The 19,975-nt window shown below is 33.4% G+C and overlaps 5 protein-coding genes across 5 annotated transcripts; 3 read left to right on the top strand and 2 right to left on the bottom strand.

Annotated features, from left to right (window-relative positions):
• Window positions 1-1,253: 1,253 nt before the first annotated feature.
• On the bottom strand, window positions 1,254-2,376 carry LOC104782270 (abscisic acid receptor PYL4). The gene has a single exon (XM_010507152.3). The coding sequence runs from the start codon at window positions 2,020-2,022 to the stop codon at window positions 1,399-1,401; it is 624 nt and encodes a 207-aa protein (XP_010505454.2). The 5' UTR covers window positions 2,023-2,376; the 3' UTR covers window positions 1,254-1,398.
• A 2,759-nt stretch (window positions 2,377-5,135) lies between these two features.
• LOC104782269 (protein neprosin-like) lies at window positions 5,136-7,395 on the top strand. The gene is made up of 7 exons (XM_087510959.1): window positions 5,136-5,229; window positions 5,319-5,390; window positions 5,517-5,666; window positions 5,852-6,016; window positions 6,323-6,376; window positions 6,538-6,687; window positions 6,942-7,395. Exons 1-7 carry the CDS (start codon window positions 5,152-5,154, stop codon window positions 7,305-7,307), a joined length of 1,035 nt encoding a protein of 344 aa, XP_087367085.1. The 5' UTR covers window positions 5,136-5,151; the 3' UTR covers window positions 7,308-7,395.
• Window positions 7,396-7,539: 144 nt separating this feature from the next.
• On the top strand, window positions 7,540-8,943 carry LOC104782267 (uncharacterized protein At5g01610-like). The gene is made up of 3 exons (XM_010507150.2): window positions 7,540-7,880; window positions 8,242-8,296; window positions 8,454-8,943. The coding sequence occupies exons 1-3, from the start codon at window positions 7,794-7,796 to the stop codon at window positions 8,822-8,824; spliced, it is 513 nt and encodes a 170-aa protein (XP_010505452.2). The 5' UTR covers window positions 7,540-7,793; the 3' UTR covers window positions 8,825-8,943.
• Window positions 8,944-14,683: 5,740 nt separating this feature from the next.
• On the bottom strand, window positions 14,684-15,250 carry LOC147946276 (uncharacterized). Its single transcript, XM_087509559.1, has one exon. The coding sequence runs from the start codon at window positions 15,248-15,250 to the stop codon at window positions 14,684-14,686; it is 567 nt and encodes a 188-aa protein (XP_087365685.1).
• A 3,536-nt stretch (window positions 15,251-18,786) lies between these two features.
• On the top strand, window positions 18,787-19,164 carry LOC147946275 (uncharacterized). Its single transcript, XM_087509558.1, has one exon. The coding sequence runs from the start codon at window positions 18,787-18,789 to the stop codon at window positions 19,162-19,164; it is 378 nt and encodes a 125-aa protein (XP_087365684.1).
• The last annotated feature ends 811 nt before the right edge of the window (window positions 19,165-19,975 follow it).

The raw sequence follows: 19,975 nt of genomic DNA, 5'->3' as shown, positions 1-19,975 counted from the left end.
AGCCTTTTGATTAAAAAAAAAATGATAGTATGAAACCATATTCGCTAGTATACATATTCACGTTATTCACAATATTAATTAAACTTTACTTGTTTATATTTGTTATATAACTAATGGTAAACTTCGACTATGGTATTGCAAACATAGAAGTTTGAACAAATTATAAGTATTTAGATCGAAGGACAAAGAAAAAACTTTCATTGCATACGATTCATGTTTTGTCGATCAATCACATCTTTTTTTGTGGATAGAGAAATATAGAAACCTCTCGAATATAGAAAAAATAACATTTAGGTATATATATATTCTAAGAAATCACTTGGAAACGAAACATATCGTGACTCTCGTGATGTAAAAGGACATGCAACTTGCGCTTCTCTATATTTTAAAATTATATCCTTTGGATTGAGAAGAAGCATAAAGAAAGGAGAGGTAAAGATAAACAATTTGCAACTTGCATTTCCTTTTTTATTTGGCAGAAGAAAAAAATATAAAAAAGTGAACAGCTTGGCCTTGTTGGGTTATCATTCAAAGCATCGTCCACTTGCAAATTCTTATTTCTTTAATTTCATCAACATGTTCGTATTTTATATATATTTTATTTTGACGGCCATGTTCTTATTTTGTATTCATGTAAATGTTTTGTCCATTTTACGCATGACCTTTTAAGCCTACAAAATTTCCAACTACTCTTTTAATTTAGTTTCTATCAAATATATGACAAATAAAAACTCCAAATCTTGATTTCTCTATCAAATGATTCAGTTTTCTTAAAAAATTGTATAAGTAAATGCTCTATTTTTTTTTTGGAAAGTTGGTAATTTTAAATCATTATGAAATAATAAGAACTTAAATCACGATGGAACTATTTAAATCTTCGATCGTCGAAAGGAGGACACTATATTATGCTCAAATTTAAAGCTGTTTATATAGGACGTAATTAGTGTCGATCGAAACAAAGGTGGCCAACGACTCAATGTTACGAGTTATACAAATCTGACTCGAACATTATGCATTGTAACCTTTAGAGTTTAGACCGATCATTTGATTAACGCATTTTATGATGATATACTATAGCTATATAACAAGATTTTTAAAATGAAAAATTGAACAATAAGCATAATCAATTTATCCTAATTGAATATTATTATCTTTGAGTTGTGAAAGCCGGAATAGGGCTATCCGAATCAGTTCTTTATGGATATAACATACGAAAATGAGAAGAAGTAAATAATAATAGAAGATATATCATATGCATGAGAGATTAATCCACTAATGTAAGTTTTTTTTTTTTTTTTTCACACATAAGCCGGAAAAACATAGATCACACGACGGCTAAAAATCTAGAAAACGACGTCGGATCTAACGAAACTACTCGACGACGACGAGAAAGACTCATTACAGAGACATCTTCTTCTTGCTCTCCGCCGCTGTATGCTCGGCTATATTCGCAAGAGATTGAAGATTGCATCGTACGATAACGTCAACGAAGTCACAAGTCTCTTCCTTTGTGTTTCCCGGAGGAACATCAACCACGTAAGATTCCACAACGACGGTACCGGAGATCGGAGAAGGGTGAAGGGTCGTGACAGATCGGTAGTTAGAAAGCCGGTGGTCACCACCAACAACGCTGAAGCTGATGACGTGGCGTTCGTCGTCAAGGATATCGAGTCTCTCGGTGGAGCTCCCGGCGGGGAGGCCAGAAACTACGTGGACTTTACGGAGGCTACCAACGTTACCGCCGTCTCCGCCTATGACGCTACAGCTTTTGAGAAAGTGTTTGTAAGCTTGTGGGTTATCGAAGCGGCGTACGACGGACCATACGGTGGAGATTGGAGCGGAGATCTCTTGTACCACGGCGGAGCAACACTGGTTTGGACCAACCTCGTGCGTGTGAAAACGTGCCGCCGTGGAGTCGCGTGAGAGAGAAGGAAAACGTTTTTGAAACGACGCGATCATCATCGGAATCTGAACGGAATCTCCATCGGATACGGCGGAGGAAGGACGGTGAACGGCGAGCATGTTGATCTGAGTGACGGTCTATTCTTTTTTACAAATCTTGATCGATCTTTGATCTTGATCTTGAATTCTTGATCTCTCTTCTTTGAGATAGTTTTAGGGTTTAGAAAGAAAGCTGAGAGATTTGAAGAGGGAAGGTGTTGTATGGAGGAGAAGTATGTGTATATAAAAAAGAAGCAAATTAAACTTTACAGCGACTTGCGAAAAGTTGGGCTGTGCCTTTCGATTTGAGAGAGAGAGATAGAGTTTTTAATGCAGAGTTCATGTGAGTGGTGATAACGAAAAAACCCGAGCAACTTGCTTAGCGTTAAATTACGGTTTTGGCCCTTAGCTATAGTTGTTGACTTGACTGTTCTATACGATATTTTAATCTGGCAAGTGACCAATATATAATTCTCGTATATCATCAACACTAGTTCTTTTTTTAAAATGGACTAATTAGTTTATTCTCAATACGTAGGCAAATAAAATGGTTTAGACTTTTTAGTTGCTTGACCATCAAATTTTCTCTTCTTCTTGGGATGACCAAGATAATCTAGGACGAGATTTGATTTACTAGGCTTTGAAAGTTTGGACGACATTTCCAAAGGTTGGATCAATTCGTCGAAATCGTATTGAATTTTAAAGCTGAGTAAAAAAAGCAATACAACAATCAACAATATTAGTTCGAAGTTCTTCTATTGTTGTTTTCAATATACAACGTTCTTAAGAGTTCAGAGATCGGAAATAAGATAATTGCATCCTATATTTGAAGTATTCAACATGAATACTCCAAACTCAAAGTGATACAACCTTCCTATATTTAATCACTTGAAAGATCTGATTGAAACGTATCTTGTTGCTTTTGCTTTCATATAAATCAGATCTTCAATATAAAAAGCAAAAGTAGGATCCATTTTAGTATTTTCATCACGAGTATGATATGCATTTTTCCATCATGTGATGATGTGATACATAGAGCAAAAAAATTTCTACAATTTAAGTAATACTCATGTTTCATGTGTGTCGATACTACCACGACGGATGAGATTTGCACAGCCTCAAAACTGATGCAATGAAGTACAAAGAGGTTCCAAAATCAGAGAATGTCATAGACACACAAAAAAACTATTTTTACTACTCTATCAGTTTTTTTTCTTGCTTAATTGCTTTAGAAAACACTAAACTGAAACCTAAATTTATTCGCAAATTATAGATTTGATTTGAAACTCGAGTATAAACCTAAACCTAGGTCATGATCATCTATATTGATTGTGCTTACTTTGGATATTGCTAATTTGCTATTCAATTTTTTTTTCGTTAAACCAAAAATCCAAACCGAAGTCGAATAATTTTTTTATTGAATGCTATTAGCAAGTTTAACCATCAAATGACATTATCTCTAAAACATTTCATCCATAAGAAAACTCTTAATTCCACGTATAATTACATGAGACAAAACCTATTTTTTTTAGTTTAAGGGTCTTGAGTCCTTTTATGCTTGGTTTTGTGAACATAGGAAATGCTATTTGAGTTGCTATAGAGAGAAAGAATTGGAATACGTATTTGCTATTGGTTCTTGAATTCCATTTTTAATAGTTAAGTCTGCAATCTGTATTTTATGGTAACAAATCATGAACAAGTTTATTACTTTTGATCTAATGAGACACAAATACTTTTCTTGAGTACTGATGATAGTTTTTTGGTTGGATTCATTCTTGCAGTCATTGTCTAGCAGTATTGAAGGAGGTACCAAGTGGTTGGTCAACAAACTCAAAGGTTTATTCTTTTCGTTTTTCCAGTTCTGGTTTATAAGTTTCTTTGTATTTTGTGACTTCACATGCTCTTTATCTTTGATATCGAGTTCGAATTTGTGCTTAGTCTCATAGTCCTGTTTTGTCTATGTTCATTGACAATTGAATGCTGCATCACTCTTGTATTATATAGGAAAAATGCAAAAGCCATTGTCTGAGTTGTTCAAGGAATTTGGTCTACCGGTTGCTATCTTTCCACAAGATGCTACAAACTATGAGCTCAACGAAGAAACGGATAAATTGACTGTATTCGTCCCTGAGACCTGTGAGGCTGGGTACATATATTCATCGATCCTGCGGTTTTCAACTACATAGCCAGGAAAAAGGGAAACTAGCAGAAGTGGAAGGTTTGAAAACAAAGGTGATGATCTGCGTGAAAGTGACTTTTTGTGTGGAACTTTTTAGGGGTTTGAGCGAAAGTGATTATATCCGATCAGAACTTCTATTTGGTAACATGACAGAGAGACACGGAAGAGTGAATTTCACATAATATAAAAAGTGAAGTCAATAATAATCTCAGTATTTGTAATAATAGAAGTTGAAGAATCCAATTTTGAAATGCAAGGCCTTTGTATCATAGAAAAACAGAGCTCACAATAATCTGATAGGATCTTTTCTTCAGGTGTAATCTCAAAAGAAAACAAAAGGAACTCTAAAGACATAAAAGTATGAAAACAAAGTAACTCACTAACAAAAAAGATGCCAAAAAAAAAAAAAAATAGTTTTCTGAAACTGAAGGAGCAAAAAAACAATTTAAGCGGCTTGTTCAGCACAAAGTCTCTTCCTAGCTTCCCCAATGATGGTAACCTTAATACCTTTTCCTTTCGGAAGTGACACCCATGGCTTTGTTCCTTTCCCAAGGGTGAACACATTCCATAACCTCGTTGCAGATTCATGTCCTGTTGAGTCTTGAATATGGATGGTCTCAAAGCTTCCCTTGTGCTTTTCACGGTTCTTGATCACATCAACACGCCCTCTGTTTCTTCCTCCAGTAACCATCACAACGTTGCCCATATCAATCTTTGAACAAAAATGATTTGATTGACAACAAATTTGTTACCATTGACCAAAGATGATTTTATTTGAATAATTATTTTTTGTATTTGACACTTTTGTTAAGCTAATAATAAGAGGTAACGTAAAGTGATATGATTTACAATAAATTTACATATAATAGTAAATTTTAGTAATATTTTTCTTTTTTTGTCTTTGACACATTTGGTAAGTTAATAAGAGGTAAGTGTTATGACTAGCAATAAATTTATTATTAGTTGACTCATATTATTAGTATATATATAATGATAAGTAATCGAACGAGAAATACAAGCAAAACTTAAAAATGGGATTACATTTACATCTAGCCCTCGTTTTTTCTTCTTATTTGCTGTTAACGTTAGGGGCCAATGGAATTATGGATGTGAGATTCTATAACTTATACTTTGTTTGTCTATTCTCTAACTTTGATATTTTCAATTTAATAAAAGAAATATTCTATTAACTTTTCAGGATTTCGATTGTGTGGATATATACAAACAACCAGCTTTCCAACATCCAATGTTGAAACACCACAAGATTCAGGTTTGATAGTTAATTTTTTTTCCAATCATATATGAATAAATGTGGCGAAGATACCTTTAATGATTCGAGCATATTTCATGATGCAATTCTTTTTTTTTTAACTTAATCTTGTGTGTTATGTTATAGGAAAATTTCATTTCGAATGAAATCCATAGAAGAAAAGATAATTATAAAATGAATGATCAAAGTTGTCCAAAAGGAATGGTACCAATTTTAAAGCAAAGAAATGGAACTGATAACGTTCATCTCGACACGATCGAGTATCCTGGCCAACATGTAAATTTTCTTTTTCTATCATGGTTTTATTGATATATTTAAATCATCTCATTTAATATTTATCTTATTCATAGCACAATACATGATTATATGTCATCACATTTTTTTCTTCTTTCTAATGTTGTAACTATAATACATGAAAGTTTTATTAAAAGTGACAACTTCTTTATTTATGGTATACACAGTTTGCAACAATTGAGACTATATTGGATGGGACCATCTATCGAGGAGCTGAAGCTTATATAAGTATTCATAATTTAACTCTACAAAATAACCAATACAGTAAAAATCAAATTTGGTTAGAAAATGGACCTCGCGGTCAACTCAATAGCATACAAGTTGGTTGGACGGTAAGTTGTTATTAAAATTATAAAATAAAATGTGCACTTTATACAAAGTCATACTATTTAACACAAAGAGCTAAAATTTAAAATATAGATTTATATATATTACATTTATATAATAAAAGTATATCTAAATACATTAAACTGTATTGAAGAGCATGTATATATCAAGTAAAAGGTACTTAAAATTGTAGAATAAGTATCCACAAATATAAGAATATAACTAATTTATTGTGATCCAATGGAGAATAAGAGTTTGAGTCTATGTTTTTTTTTAAACAAACACTTTCATGAATTTTGAATTTTATACAGGTGCATCCAAGATTATATGGTGACAGTTTAACGCGACTTACAATATACTGGACTGTGAGTAAAATAATTGTTTTCTTAACTATGTTTCTTTATACATGGCAAACAAACAAATATTTTGTGATTATAAAAAATAATTAATGTCAGACCATTGCTTAGCTTTTATCTATTTTTCTTGCATAATTGTTTACATTCTATTTTATGTTTTATTTTATTAGGCAGATGGCTATAAAAAAACTGGATGCTATAATACAAAATGTCCTGGCTTTGTTCTTGTTACTCGATATAATTGGCTCGGAATGTATTTTGGTAGATACTCTATTAATGGTGGTCAAGAGAGTATTTATGTTCAACCTCAAATTTTTCAGGTAAAAAGTTATCTAGTTTTTGTTAATAAATAATTTATTTGACTAGAATGATGAAATATTTTTCTTTATAGTAAACATCTTAAATTTCAACTATTTGGTTTTTGCTTCAAAATACTCGAATCCTTCCTCTTTAGAATTTTTTGAAGTTTTTTATTAAATATAGTTTATTTTTACTTTTCTTATTTATATCAAATATATAATAATAAATTTGAGAGATTTTGTTTAATATTTTTTTATCTTTTAATATTTATTAGGATGGCTTCACCGGAAATTGGATACTAAAAGTACATGATGAATTAATTGGATATTGGCCCAAAGAGTTATTTACACATTTAAACGACGGAGCTTCTTTGTTACGCTTTGGAGGAAATACGTTTCCATCTTCTGATGGAATTAGTCCTCCAATGGGAAATGGTTGTTTTCCTGATTTACCGGAAAGTTCAAATTTTCTGTTTGTTAAAGCTAAGGATTCGAACTACCAAACCGTTGAAATTGAAGATGAGAAAACAAGACGCTACGTAGATGCTTATCAGTGTTATAGACTATATTATGGGGGATATGCCGAAAGCACTGGAGTACACTTCAATTATGGAGGACCAGGTGGAAATTGTGGTATTTAATGATTTATGAATCTTGTATCAGTCAAAACTATATTATATGTAGAAGAAATAAAAGTTGGCAAAACTATATCTTTATCGTATTCAAAAAGTATTGTAGGCATTGAACAAATTCTATTTTAAAGATAAACGTAACAAAATTTTAATCAAGTTGTAATTTCAAAACACACAAAAAAAAAAAAAAAAAACTAACGACTTTACATTATACCATTACTACTGTTCTTAACTTTGTACGTGGGTTGTATCAAGTTGTCCAAAGCGTTTTTGACTTTTGGAAGAACACGGCAAGGTCATAGCGAAACCTCCTGTCGTTTTGATTATTCAACGATGAACGTTGTGCTGTTTTGAGTTTCTCTCAGTGGTAAAAAACACGGTGAGAAAGAAACACAAAAAAAAAACCTTAGACGACGACGACGAACGAGTCCTCTTCGTTCTCTCTCTCTCTATCTTTCGACGGATTCAAGCTTTACGAAGAAGAGGAGAGAAGATATGGATCAGATACTGAACAAAGTTGGCTCTTACTGGTTAGGGCAAAAGGCTAACAAAGAGTTCAATTCCGTCGGTGACGATTTCAATGTATTTCCCTTTCTTTTATTTTATATCTTCAGGACTTTGCTTTCAGGGTTTTTAGTTTCCAGTTTCAGAGAAAAAAAGTATCGGTCTTTGATTTAGGGTTTTTGATTTTTAAGGTTCTTTGAGTTCTTTTATGCTTGGTTTTGTGAACATAGGAAATGTTATTTGAGTTGCTATAGAGAGAAAGAATTGGAATTACATATTTGCTATTGGTTCTTGAATTCCATTTTTAATAGTTAATTCTGCAATCTGTTTTTTATGGTAACAAATCATGAACAAGTTTATTACTTTTGATCTTCTGAGACACAAATTTTTTTTCTTGTGAGTACTGATGATATTGTTTTGGTTGGATTCATCCTTGCAGTCATTGTCTAGCAGTATTGAAGGAGGTACCAAGTGGTTGGTCAACAAACTCAAAGGTTTATTCTTTTACTTTCTCCAGTTCTAGTTTCATAAGTTTCTTTATAGCCCGTTCAAAATTGTGTTTAGTCTGATGATAGTCCTGTTTTGTCTATGTTCATTGTTTATAACTGGTTCATTGACAGTTGAATGATGCATCATTCTTGTTTTGTATAGGAAAAATGCAGAAGCCATTACCTGAGTTGCTGAAGGAATTTGGTTTACCAGTTGGGATCTTTCCACAGGATGCTACAAACTATGAGTTCAATGAAGATACAGGTAAATTGACTGTATTCATCCCTGAGACCTGTGAGGTTGGGTACAGAGATTCATCGGTTCTGCGGTTTTCAACCACGGTAACTGGTTACCTGGAGAAAGGGAAACTAGCAGAAGTGGAAGGTTTGAAAACAAAGGTGATGATCTGGGTGAAAGTGACTTGTATCTCAGCAGACACGTCGAAGGTATATTTCACGGCTGGGATGAAGAAAAGCAGGAGTAGAGATGCTTATGAGGTTATACGGCCTGGTGTTGGTGTTGATAAATTCTAGCTTATGGATCAGTTTGTGCTTACAATAAAAAACAACTGCCTAAGTAATGTTTATGTGTGTATGGTGTATTCCTTGTGTCAAACTAAATCTGATTAATCAAAGTTTTACTTTTAAATGTATAAGAATGTTGGTATTTGCTACTTTTTACAATAGATATAATAAGTAGAGAGTAGCAAATGGGTAGTGTTGGTCATGGAGTAGCTTGAAAGAAGGATTTGAGTGGACCAACAAATAGCAGCAGCAGGACCATGGAAACCCATCCATACCCTTATCCCTTCACCACACTCACTTTCCCAATCGAACTCGTAGCATATCTCTCGCAACCGCAAACGCACTTCACTTCCCAAACTAACCACTCACTACTAACTTTTAGCAAGGTCTTGAGAGTATCCACGGGAAACATGGCCATGTGTTCGACGGACCCTCCAATCCAACCGGTGATCATGAACTGCCAAGAAGAGTTCATCGAGAGATGAGAGGGTCAAGATGTCTGGTTGGAGAGCTGACCAATCGTTGGTGCTCATGGGTACGGTGAAGCGAAGCTTTTAGTGTGGAACTTTTTGGGGGTTGTGAGCTTAAGTGATTATAACCGATTAGAACCTCTATTTGGGAACATGACAGAGAGAAACTGAAGAGTGAGTTACTCAAAAATAGAAAAATTGAAGACAAAATCTCAATATTTGTAATTTTCAAGAATCAAAATTAGAATCGCAAGGCTTGTATCCTAGATAATACTCGAGCAAGAAAAACAGAGCACATAATAATCTGATAGGATCTTTCTTTTCTGGCGTACAAGTCTGAAAAGTGACAACAAAAGGAACTCTAAAGACATAAAAGTCTGAAAACAAAGCAACTCATAAACAAAAAAGAAGATGCCAAAAGAAACAATAGTTCTCTGAAACTGGTCTTTGGCATCTGCACTATCTCAAGAGTCACAATTAACGTAACTAATTAATTGAATTGAAAAACTCTTTAAGAAATTAATAATAAAAAACTCTATTATCTAACGTCAGTAAAAACATATAACTTTTTTTGAATTAATATGTAAAAATTTGAAAATAAGTTGTTTTATTCTTTTTTTTTAATTGACCTTAAAACCTAGAATATGCCCTTTTCTACTTTATTAAAATTGAATTTACTTAAATTTGAACTCATTAGATTAAATAGTAGAGCAATTTTCTTCATTTAATCTATCGGATGAGACTAAAAAGAAAAGAGGTATCCTACACGGAGAACGAGATTAATCCAAAAAATATTTATTTATTTTAACTAGATTTTAACCGATTAGACCAGTTGAAGAACTATTAACCGAAAGCCGACCCGCTCTTTATAAACCAATCAGGTTCGACGAATACTGTCTTCTCATCAGGCAAAGGGGTCCTTCTGGAAAGAACCAAGTCGATTCACTATTATCAAGTAAATGATTACTGATAACTATACACCCCAAGTATAATCTGTTATAGTCAGTCCTATGTACTTGATACATCCGTTACTATATGTTATGTAATGAACCGTACATGTTGTTCAAAAAAAAAAAAATGTAATGAACCGTTCATTTACACTATGTAATAAAGAAGAAACTTAAGATAAATGGGAATCAAATATTCAAATTATCAATTTATATATATAAATGCTATTAGTGAGTTTTGATGATCTCTAAATATATTCAAAAGCTTTTGTTGTTACTTAGAATCTAGGGCAAGCATGACCTCATGAGAAATTGAAAGAGCCGGTTCACACACATACAGAACTGATTCCTCTCAGTGTCAATCCTAAGACTCTGCTACGAAGACAAAGTCAACAAAAAATAATTAATCATGAGATCAGAACTTAGTGGTTACTTGAGCAAAAAGGGCCTTGAAATCCTTTGTTGGGATGCCTGTTCCCTCGGGCTTGGAGGCCAGGTCAAGTGCTTTAAATTTGCCTCCTCAAGTTGCAACGCCTGCTTAAATAGAACACTTACCATGATATTGATATTCTCAGCGGGTTCATGTTATTGATTTTGATATCCTCTATGGTTTCCAATGGCCAACTCTTATTCACAGGTTTTCGATGTATGGATCGCCAAAGGTTAGGATCACCGGGATTGAGTTTCCTATTGTTTTATAAAAGCTTTGTCAAATCCTATTGTTTTATAAAAGCTTCTACAAATATATACCCCTTTACTCATACAAAGAGACAAGTTAAAAACCATTTTTTAAACTTTTAATATAATGACTAACTAGGGGAGGCCCGTGCTACAGCACAAGATTATATATTTTGTTAATTATTTTTTTGTAATTTGTATTTTTGTAATGTAGTTTTTTATTTTGACTTATTTTCTTTGTTTACGGTGTTTATTTGTATATTTGGGGTTATACGGTAAATTGGAAATCCTAATAGAGTAAGAAGTTTGTAGAATGTATCTTTTCACGGAAACAGACACACCGCAATATTGGATAATAGTTTTGTAAAAAGATAGATACTCTGCAATATCGGATAGTAGTTTTGTAAGAGGATAGACACACTGCAATATTGAATAGTCTGTTTTAGTCCGTCAAAAGAGGATAAGTTGCTTGTTAAATTTTAGTGTGAGATATTTCAATGGTTAGAAAACCATTGTATTTATAGTGAGATTAGATATATTTAGGTTATCAATTAGAAGTTAATATTTGATATATCAAATCTTGGCAAAATATATCTTGCAGTTAAAAAAAATCTCGACAATTAAACAATTATGTAAGATTTGGAAATCAAAATATATAGTTTTAGTTAAAACCATTGAAAAAATATGTGGCCAAGATATAATTTTATTTTGAGAATCAACGGATAATGTTTGATGAGAAAATCAGATCAAATAATCGGGTACTAAATGACCTGCGCGAGATCCGACTTAATTTGAATGGTTAGAGAATTTTAATGCTATAATACAATAAATATACTAATGTCTTAATAATTATTGATTATTAACTATTTTATTTTAAAACTACCAAAACAAAGTCATGGTCCATGATTACTTCTGCTTTAATATAAGATAATTTTAATTTTTCAAAATGATTATTAAGGAATCAACTTTAAACAACTTACAAAAATATCTCACAATTACACATGTTTGCGTGTTGGGATGATTACTAAGTGAAAAAAAAGTTGTAAAAACCAATTTAATTTATAGTATGATAAAAATACATGTTTTAACGGGTTTAACTCAATATTTTTTTATATTTTAAAATTTTAAGAGTAAAAATATTAATATTACTTAAATATTTTATATACTTTAAATATATTATAATATTTTAAAATTTTGACGGAGTTCAAATATTTATAATAATTTAAGCATTCTATAAAAAAAATAAATATTTATAATGATATGCTCAAATTGTAATACCCTAATGGTACTAACAACCTTGCAGTTGTAATACTCTAGGGGTCGAATCCACAGAGACTCTAGATCACACAATAGACTTATTAATCTTTTAATTATGCTAAATCAAAATATTAATTTAAAAACAATGCAGAAACAGAATTAAAAAGTGTTGTAAATTCAGGAATTAAAAACGCTAGGCCTAGGGAAATTCTCAGGAATTTATGAAATATTAAATCAATCAATAAATTAGGATTCAAGCAATTAAGATCAGATCTAGAACTCTAAACACTTTTGTCAAATAAAGCAGTTCTCAGTGCAAATATTATCTAAATTTAAAACCAGAAAATCCAAATCTCTTTGTAAAATTTAAGGTTAAAAATCAGCTTTGAAAACAGGTTTAGATTGTTCACAAAATTATTAAATCAAATCTCTTTGCAGGAAATAATTTTGCTCATCAAAAGGTTTTATCAGGAAAATCAATTATACTCTCATATCAATTTATTTTCCTAAGGTATTAATTTTAGGTGATCAATCAAGAATTAATATGAAGAACAACCTAAGATGAAGATCTAGAAAGATAAAGAATCCTAGAAATAACAGATCTAATAAATCATAAAAACCCTATGAAAAACCCTGAACCTAACAAGAAATCTACTCAGACATGATTAATGAAACAAAAACCATGGATAAAATAGATATCATTAAATTCAAAAGAGAAGAACAAAAGAGTTTAGGAAAACTTCTCTCAACAGGGCTGAGTTCTTGTCTTTCCCAAAAAGCTCTCAAGGTCTCTCTCTCAAAAGGTGGCAGAAAATAAAACTCAGGTCTAAACAATGACCATAAAAATTCTATTTATATTCCTAAAACACGTTCAAGGACTAATGATGCAAATATGGAAAACTTTGGAGCGTTTCTGTAAATCTTCAAAACTTGTGAGAAAACTTCTGATTCTTCTGTTGGATGATGCATCGATCGAGACCATCACTTGCATCGACCGATGCTTATGTCTGAACTTGTCTTCCAACTTCGTAGCTCAGCCTCAATGCTTGATTAAGCTCCAAATCTTCCTATTTAGCTTCATTAACCTCTCATCCATGCTATATCCTATAAAGACTCAAAAGAGTCTAAAAATACCAAAAAGACTCTATAAATAAGACTTATATCATGGCTAAAAACACCTAAAAATTATGATATATCATATAATATCTTAAACTTTATTAAAAACGTAAATATATTATAATATGTTTACTTTCTATTAAATATGCTTAAATATGTAACCAAATTAAACTGTTAAATTTGGATACCTGATAAATCAAACTTCATGTTCATTTGTACTCAAAACATATTAGTCATATATTTATAGTGATTATGAACCATATTCCAAAATATTTGGTCGATGTGGGATATACAATACATCTTTTCTGTAAATTAGTTTACAACTTTACATATATATAATTTCTGAGTTTTTTATTCTTTCCATCTATACTACTCATAATTTATTACTATAATTTTGTTAAGGAAATATTGAAAAATTTAAACTAAATGATGATTTGTTTTTATTTAATTGTATTAAGTTGAGTTGTTGTTTCCGTAAATATCTCACAATATAAGAGCAAATCAAATAAGTTTACATATATATATATATATATATATAATTTCGTATTTAATCTATTGATTATTTTGGAAGCAACAAAGTCACAATCGTTAAGTATTAAATATTTCTCATATTATTAATATTCGTAATAATTATAGGAATAAGTATGGTAGTAGTTAATATTTGATATTACTGAAGCCATTAAATACTCGGATACCAGTTTCCTTATTTACAGGAATTATACCTCTGTTTGGCGACGAGAATAATTATTCTTGAATCAAACCAAATACACAATCCGAATAGTGTAAATCCGGGTTACTAACGGATCCGCGTGTTTTGAAATCTACTATTGTCGGGTCATACAAGATCCGCGTGTCAACCCGGTTGTAAATATGTTGTCGCTCAAAGAGTATAATTGTCATTTAGAGAAATGGAAACTATAAGATAATTTTATTTAATTAAGCGATTCTCTAATCATTTTTAATGAAAAACGTATCAAATAAAAGTTACGATCCAATTTGAGTCTAAAGAAATACCTTTACTTTAATAGTATAGATGAGTACGAGACATTCCCTTTCATTGATAAGTTTTAGCTATTTTAAAATTTAAGAAAAATGTACAAAATACTTGAAGATTAGAATCGAACCCAATCCACTCCTTTTTTTTTTGTCAACTGAACCCAATCCACTCCTTGCGAATTTAATCTGAAACTAAACCAGTTGGGCTGTGGAAATTTCCTATGCTAATTTAAGAACAGTAGACTTTTAGAAAATAATCCCATAAATTTATTAGTCGTTGACTCAAAATGGTATAGATTTTAATATATATATATATATATATATATATATATATATATATTTTTTATAATTAAGTATTTGTATTGGACAGTTTTTTTTGTTTTTTTCAGCAAAAATGAATTATATTAATGAACATTGAAAATCCTTATACAAATAACTTGAAAGCCAAGTTGGTGGTGTAGCTCGGAATAAAAACTATTAATCGTACGAGCAACTGTATTACACTCTCTAGATGAGTAAGCAAATTGACAAGTCTGTATCTGTGAGGCCCAGTACTTGATGTCCAAAATGATGCTTTCAATTGTTTGATCAAATAGTTTATTGTTCATCATTTTGGTGACCGTATCATTGTCTCCTTCAAAGATAACCGATTGGAAACCTCTGATCCATGTTTGTTGGAGTGCTACTAGAAGAGCTTTTGCTTCTGCCTGTAGAGAAGATGATGTGTAGCCGATAATGGTAGATCCCCATCCTTGAGCGACTCCATAATGATCTCGGAGGATCCATCCACATTTTGTTTGATGTGTTATAGGATCAAACGCTGCATCATAATTACATTTGATGAAACTACTTGGTGGTCGTTCCCATGATTTCCCCCTTGTCTGGATTCCATCTTGGTTTTTCGTTTCAGATGTTTTCCTAAGCAAATGACACCATTCTCGCATATCTGATCGGGCTCGTATTACAATCATATTTGGATTTTCCTGTGAACCTTCAAAGATGAATTTGTTTCTTGTTTTCCAAAGATGCCATAGTATCCAAAAAGGAAGAAATTTTATGTTAGATAGCGTGTAACTATCGCTATAAAAATCAAAGATAGATTCCAAGAGAGTTTCCATGTCTATAGTAGAATAGTATAGGAAACCAGTCTAAATGTTGGTTAGTTGCCAGATGGAAGCAGCATAGGGGCACATAAATAGAATCTGTTCTATGGTTTCATCACTTTGAAAACACCTGGGGCATATTGGATCTAGATTCATTGCTCTGGATGTTAGCCTTGTCAAAGATGGTAGGGCTTTCGAAATGGCTCCCCACATAAAATGTTTCAGCTTAGGCATAATATTGAGGCGCCAAATCTTTTGTTTTAAGGTCATTGATCCATGAGGCCTTGGAGGTAGAATGTTTGGTTCAGTGGGGTTGTGCATCCCTTGCCAGTAACTTGATCTCACAGTATAATCACATGTGGTTGTGTAATGCCATATAATTTTATCCGGAGGATCATTACGGGGTAGGTAAATCTGATTGATGTGTACTTGATCTTCCGCGGAGAAGTGTTCACTTATTTTATTCGTGTCCCAGTAGCGGTATGGTCCACATGAAGCGATAAGTTCATCTAGGCAAGCATTATTATCGATAAATGTACTGTAAACTGGCTTTGGTGGGTTCATGATAGTGACATTGTCAAGGTTAACACGGGCAGAATCACCATCCCCAATCTGATATCTGTAGCCAAGTTTTATTAGTTTAAGTCCCTCTAGGATTGAAGCCCAGCTGTAAGATTGGTTAGCTCTCTGTTTTGCATCAAGGATACAGTCATCTTTGTAATATCTTGCTTTGAAAATACGAGCAAATAGGGAATTTGGATGTTGAATTAGGCGCCATGCTTGTTTTGCAAGTAAAGCATCATTGAATTTTGCCAAGTCTTTAAATCCTAAACCTCCTTCTTTTTTAGAGTGTTGCAAACGTTTCCATGCTATCTATGATATACCTCTGTCCTGATTTCCTTTCTCCCACCAAAAATTTTGTAATATTGACTCGATTTCAGATAGAATTCCCATTGGTAGCTTGAAACAAGACATTGAAAAAACTGGTAAAGCTAAAGCTACAGATTTAATTAAAATCTCTTTACCAGCCTGTGAAAGATATCGACCACGCCAAGAGGCTGTTCTTTCCCGGACTTTGGCATTAATATATTGAAACATCTCAGTCTTTCTTTTGTCGAACTGTTCTGGTAATTCCAGGTACTTGCCTCCACCACCACGGTTTGGTATTTCGAGAATGGATTTCAACCTATTCTGAAGTTGTCCTGGTACTCGAGACCCGAATGTGATTAAAGATTTGCTGGTATTTATTTTTTGACCGGAGTAGTATTCATAAACCTCAAAAGCTTCCTTGATTGCTCTGCAATTCCGTGTATTTGCTTGACAAAAATATAGAGAGTCATCCGCAAATTGTAAGTGTGTAATTGGTGGTACTCCATTCCCGGTATGTGCACCTCTGATATCTCCATCAGCCACCCTTGTTTTGATTAGATGGCTCACAATATCAGCACAGAGAATAAATAAATATGGTGATAGGGGATCACCTTGTCGTATACCTCTCTCTGGAACAATCGTGCCATAGGGGGTTCCATTTATGAGAACTGAGTAGCTTACAGAACGTACTGACGCCATGATCCACTCTATCCATTTTGTTGAGGAACCAAATAAGTGCATTGTGACCTCTAAAAAATTCCACTCAACCCTGTCATAAGCTTTAGTGACATCGGTTTTAATAGCCATGTAATTTTGGGATACCCGCTTTCTAGATTTTAAGGAAAGCATGACCTCATGTGCAATCATTATATTATCAGTGACTAATCTCACCGGTATGAAGGCTGCTTGTGTATCAGAGACAATGTTGTTTAAATGTTTTTTGAGCCTGTTTACTAAACATTTGGAAATAATTTTGTATAAGACATTGCACAGAGCAATAGGTATGTACTCTGTGAGAGATGTGGGTTCGGTGATCTTAGGAATTAAACATATATTGGTATGGTTAATTCCTGTTTTCATGTAAGATGTCTCAAAGAAATCTTTAACCTCTGCAATTATATCATCTCCAATGATATTCCAGTAATGTTTATAAAATCTGGCAGTCAATCCATCTGGTCGAGGAGCTCGGTCATCACCAATGTCTGATAGAGCATCATATATTTCTTCATTTGTAAACTCCCGTGTGAGATCATCATTGGTCTCTTGTGTGACAGTTGAGGGAAAATCGCCAAAATCAATGGGTGAAACCGGGATTCGACTAGTGGTGTAGACCTCAGAAAAGTATTTTTGCGCATGTTCTCCAATGTCTTTATCTCCTTCATAAACATTGTTTTGTAAATCATGTAGAGGGGATATGTAGTTCTTGGCGTACCTAGTTTTTGTGCTGGCATGAAAAAAGTTTGTATTACGATCTCCGCAGTTTAACCATCTGTTTCTGCTTTTCGTGTGCCAGTAGCATTCTTCATCTTGGTAAGCTTTAGTTAAAGCATCCTGTAATCTTGGTATGTGACGTCGGTGGCCTCTATTTGTGCTCTCCATGGCCAAATTCAATTCTTTTTGCAGAGATTCTATACGTTTTGCTGAGTTTATGTTAGCTCTATGTTTGCCTTTTGACATTGAGCGTCGACAGATAGATATTTGATCCCAGATGGTGTAATGATTGTTTGTTTTACATGAGTTCCAACCTCTTTCAACTATTTCAGCAAAATTCTTAAGCTCTGTGAGCCGTTTATCAAAGCGGAAAGGTTTTGTTGGCATTTGATGAAGTGGTTTTATTGTTGTGAGAATTGGTTTATGGTCTGAGCCATTAAATTCTAGGAACTTACCCTCTGCATTGGGGTATAACGAAGTCCATTCGGAATTCACCATGACTCTATCTAGACAGCATTTGACTGTATATTGATGTCTCTCACCCACCCAAGAAAACCTATCTCCTTTGTGTTTTAGATCAGTTAAGTCACAAACTGAAAACATGTGATTAAATCTCCGGAAGGTCCAATCTTCTCTTGCAGGTCCCCCAATCTTCTCCATGTTACTGGTTATTTCGTATCACCAGACAAAATTTCGGTATGGTGGTTTTAATGTGATAAAGAATAATTTAATGTTGTGATTCTTTTTTTTTTCAACTTAATGTTGATATTCTGGTGTTTTGTACTAGGAACATTTCATCTCAAATGAAACTCAAAAGAATAAAATAAATGATCAAAGTTGTCCAAAAGGAACAGTACCAATTTTAAGGCAAATAAATGGAACGGATAGCATTCACCTCAACACGCTCGAATACCCCGGCCAACATGTAAATTTTCTTCTATTATTATGGTTTTATTGAAATATCTATATCATCTCATATGGCATTTTATCTTATTCACAACACAAAAATTTTCTTCTATTATGGTTTCTCTGGCTCGGCGGTAAGTTATTATCATATATATAAAACTTAATGTTTACTTTAGACAAATCAAGGCTCCTCCTGGATGTGGCGTTACCTTCATGCTCTGATACCGTTGGTGAAATCTCTCTTGGCGAATTCCATAGGAGACGGCCAAACTGCGAATTTTTGGTATGATAATTGGTGCGTCTTGGGTCCATTAATTGGCTTCCTTGGTCCTGATGGTCCACGGTTAATGGGCATTCCTCGGGATGCTAAGGTGGCGCAGGGAGCTGGACCGCATGGTTGGAGACTTCCTTCATGCAGGTCCCGTAACCCTCTACTGCTCACAGTCCGAAACACTCTCAGTTTGCTGGACCCACCTACCAAATTTAAAGGACCAGATGTTTTTTCTTGGGGTCAAGATGCTGCAAGGAAAATTTTCTTCAGTACTAAACTCATCTACAACCAAACGTTGGCATAGTGCTATCTGGTTCCAGCGTGGTATCCCTAAACACTCTTTTACTTTTTGGGTTGCGAATCTTAATCGGTTGCCTGTGAAATCTAGGCTTTACGCCTGGGGAGTGACTGCAGACACTGCTTGCGTCCTCTGTTCAGATGGTGAAGAGAAAAGAGATCATCTAGTCCTTCACTGCAATTTTGCAGTACAACTTTGGAGTCAGGTTCTTTCTCGATTGGGCCTTCCCTCTCTCATTTTCTCCTCTTGGCAGACTCTGGTATATTGGCTCCTAGATATCACAAAAGACCTCCGCTCAACGCTGAAGAAGATTGTTACTCAGGCTACCATCTATTCAATTTAGCAAGAACGGAATTCTCGACTTTATGAAGGACCTTTATCCTCCCCTGACACTATCTTCCGTGCGTTGGACAGATCCATCAGAGACATTCTCCTTGCTCACCAATACAGTAAACAAGGAAGAGGTCTCTTGGCTAATTGGCTTACCCATATTAATGGCTGAAATCCCAGAATATTTAGCTCTGCCACTCTGCTTTTAGCTCCTTTCTCTCTCGAATTTGTACTAATGTCCGCTATGGCTTTTTTTTTTTGGGTTGTAGCTTCTGATATAAACTCTTGTAAACCTCAAGTTCCATTTTGGTAATATAATTAACAGTTATCAAAAAAAAAAATTCATGCAATATTACATAAGGAACTAAAACTTACAATATATATAATGAAAATAGATAAACATATTTAATTATATTTAGTTCCAAAGATGATGAAATATAGGAGATGATAGGGTTTTTTTTTTCTATTGTTTCCTTTTTGTTGTTGT

The sequence above is a fragment of the Camelina sativa genome, chromosome 4 (genome assembly GCF_030686135.1).
Source record: "Camelina sativa cultivar CO46 ecotype springtype chromosome 4, ASM3068613v1".
In the NCBI taxonomy this organism is placed as follows: domain Eukaryota; kingdom Viridiplantae; phylum Streptophyta; class Magnoliopsida; order Brassicales; family Brassicaceae; genus Camelina; species Camelina sativa.
This window is presented reverse-complemented; position numbering and strand designations above follow the sequence as displayed.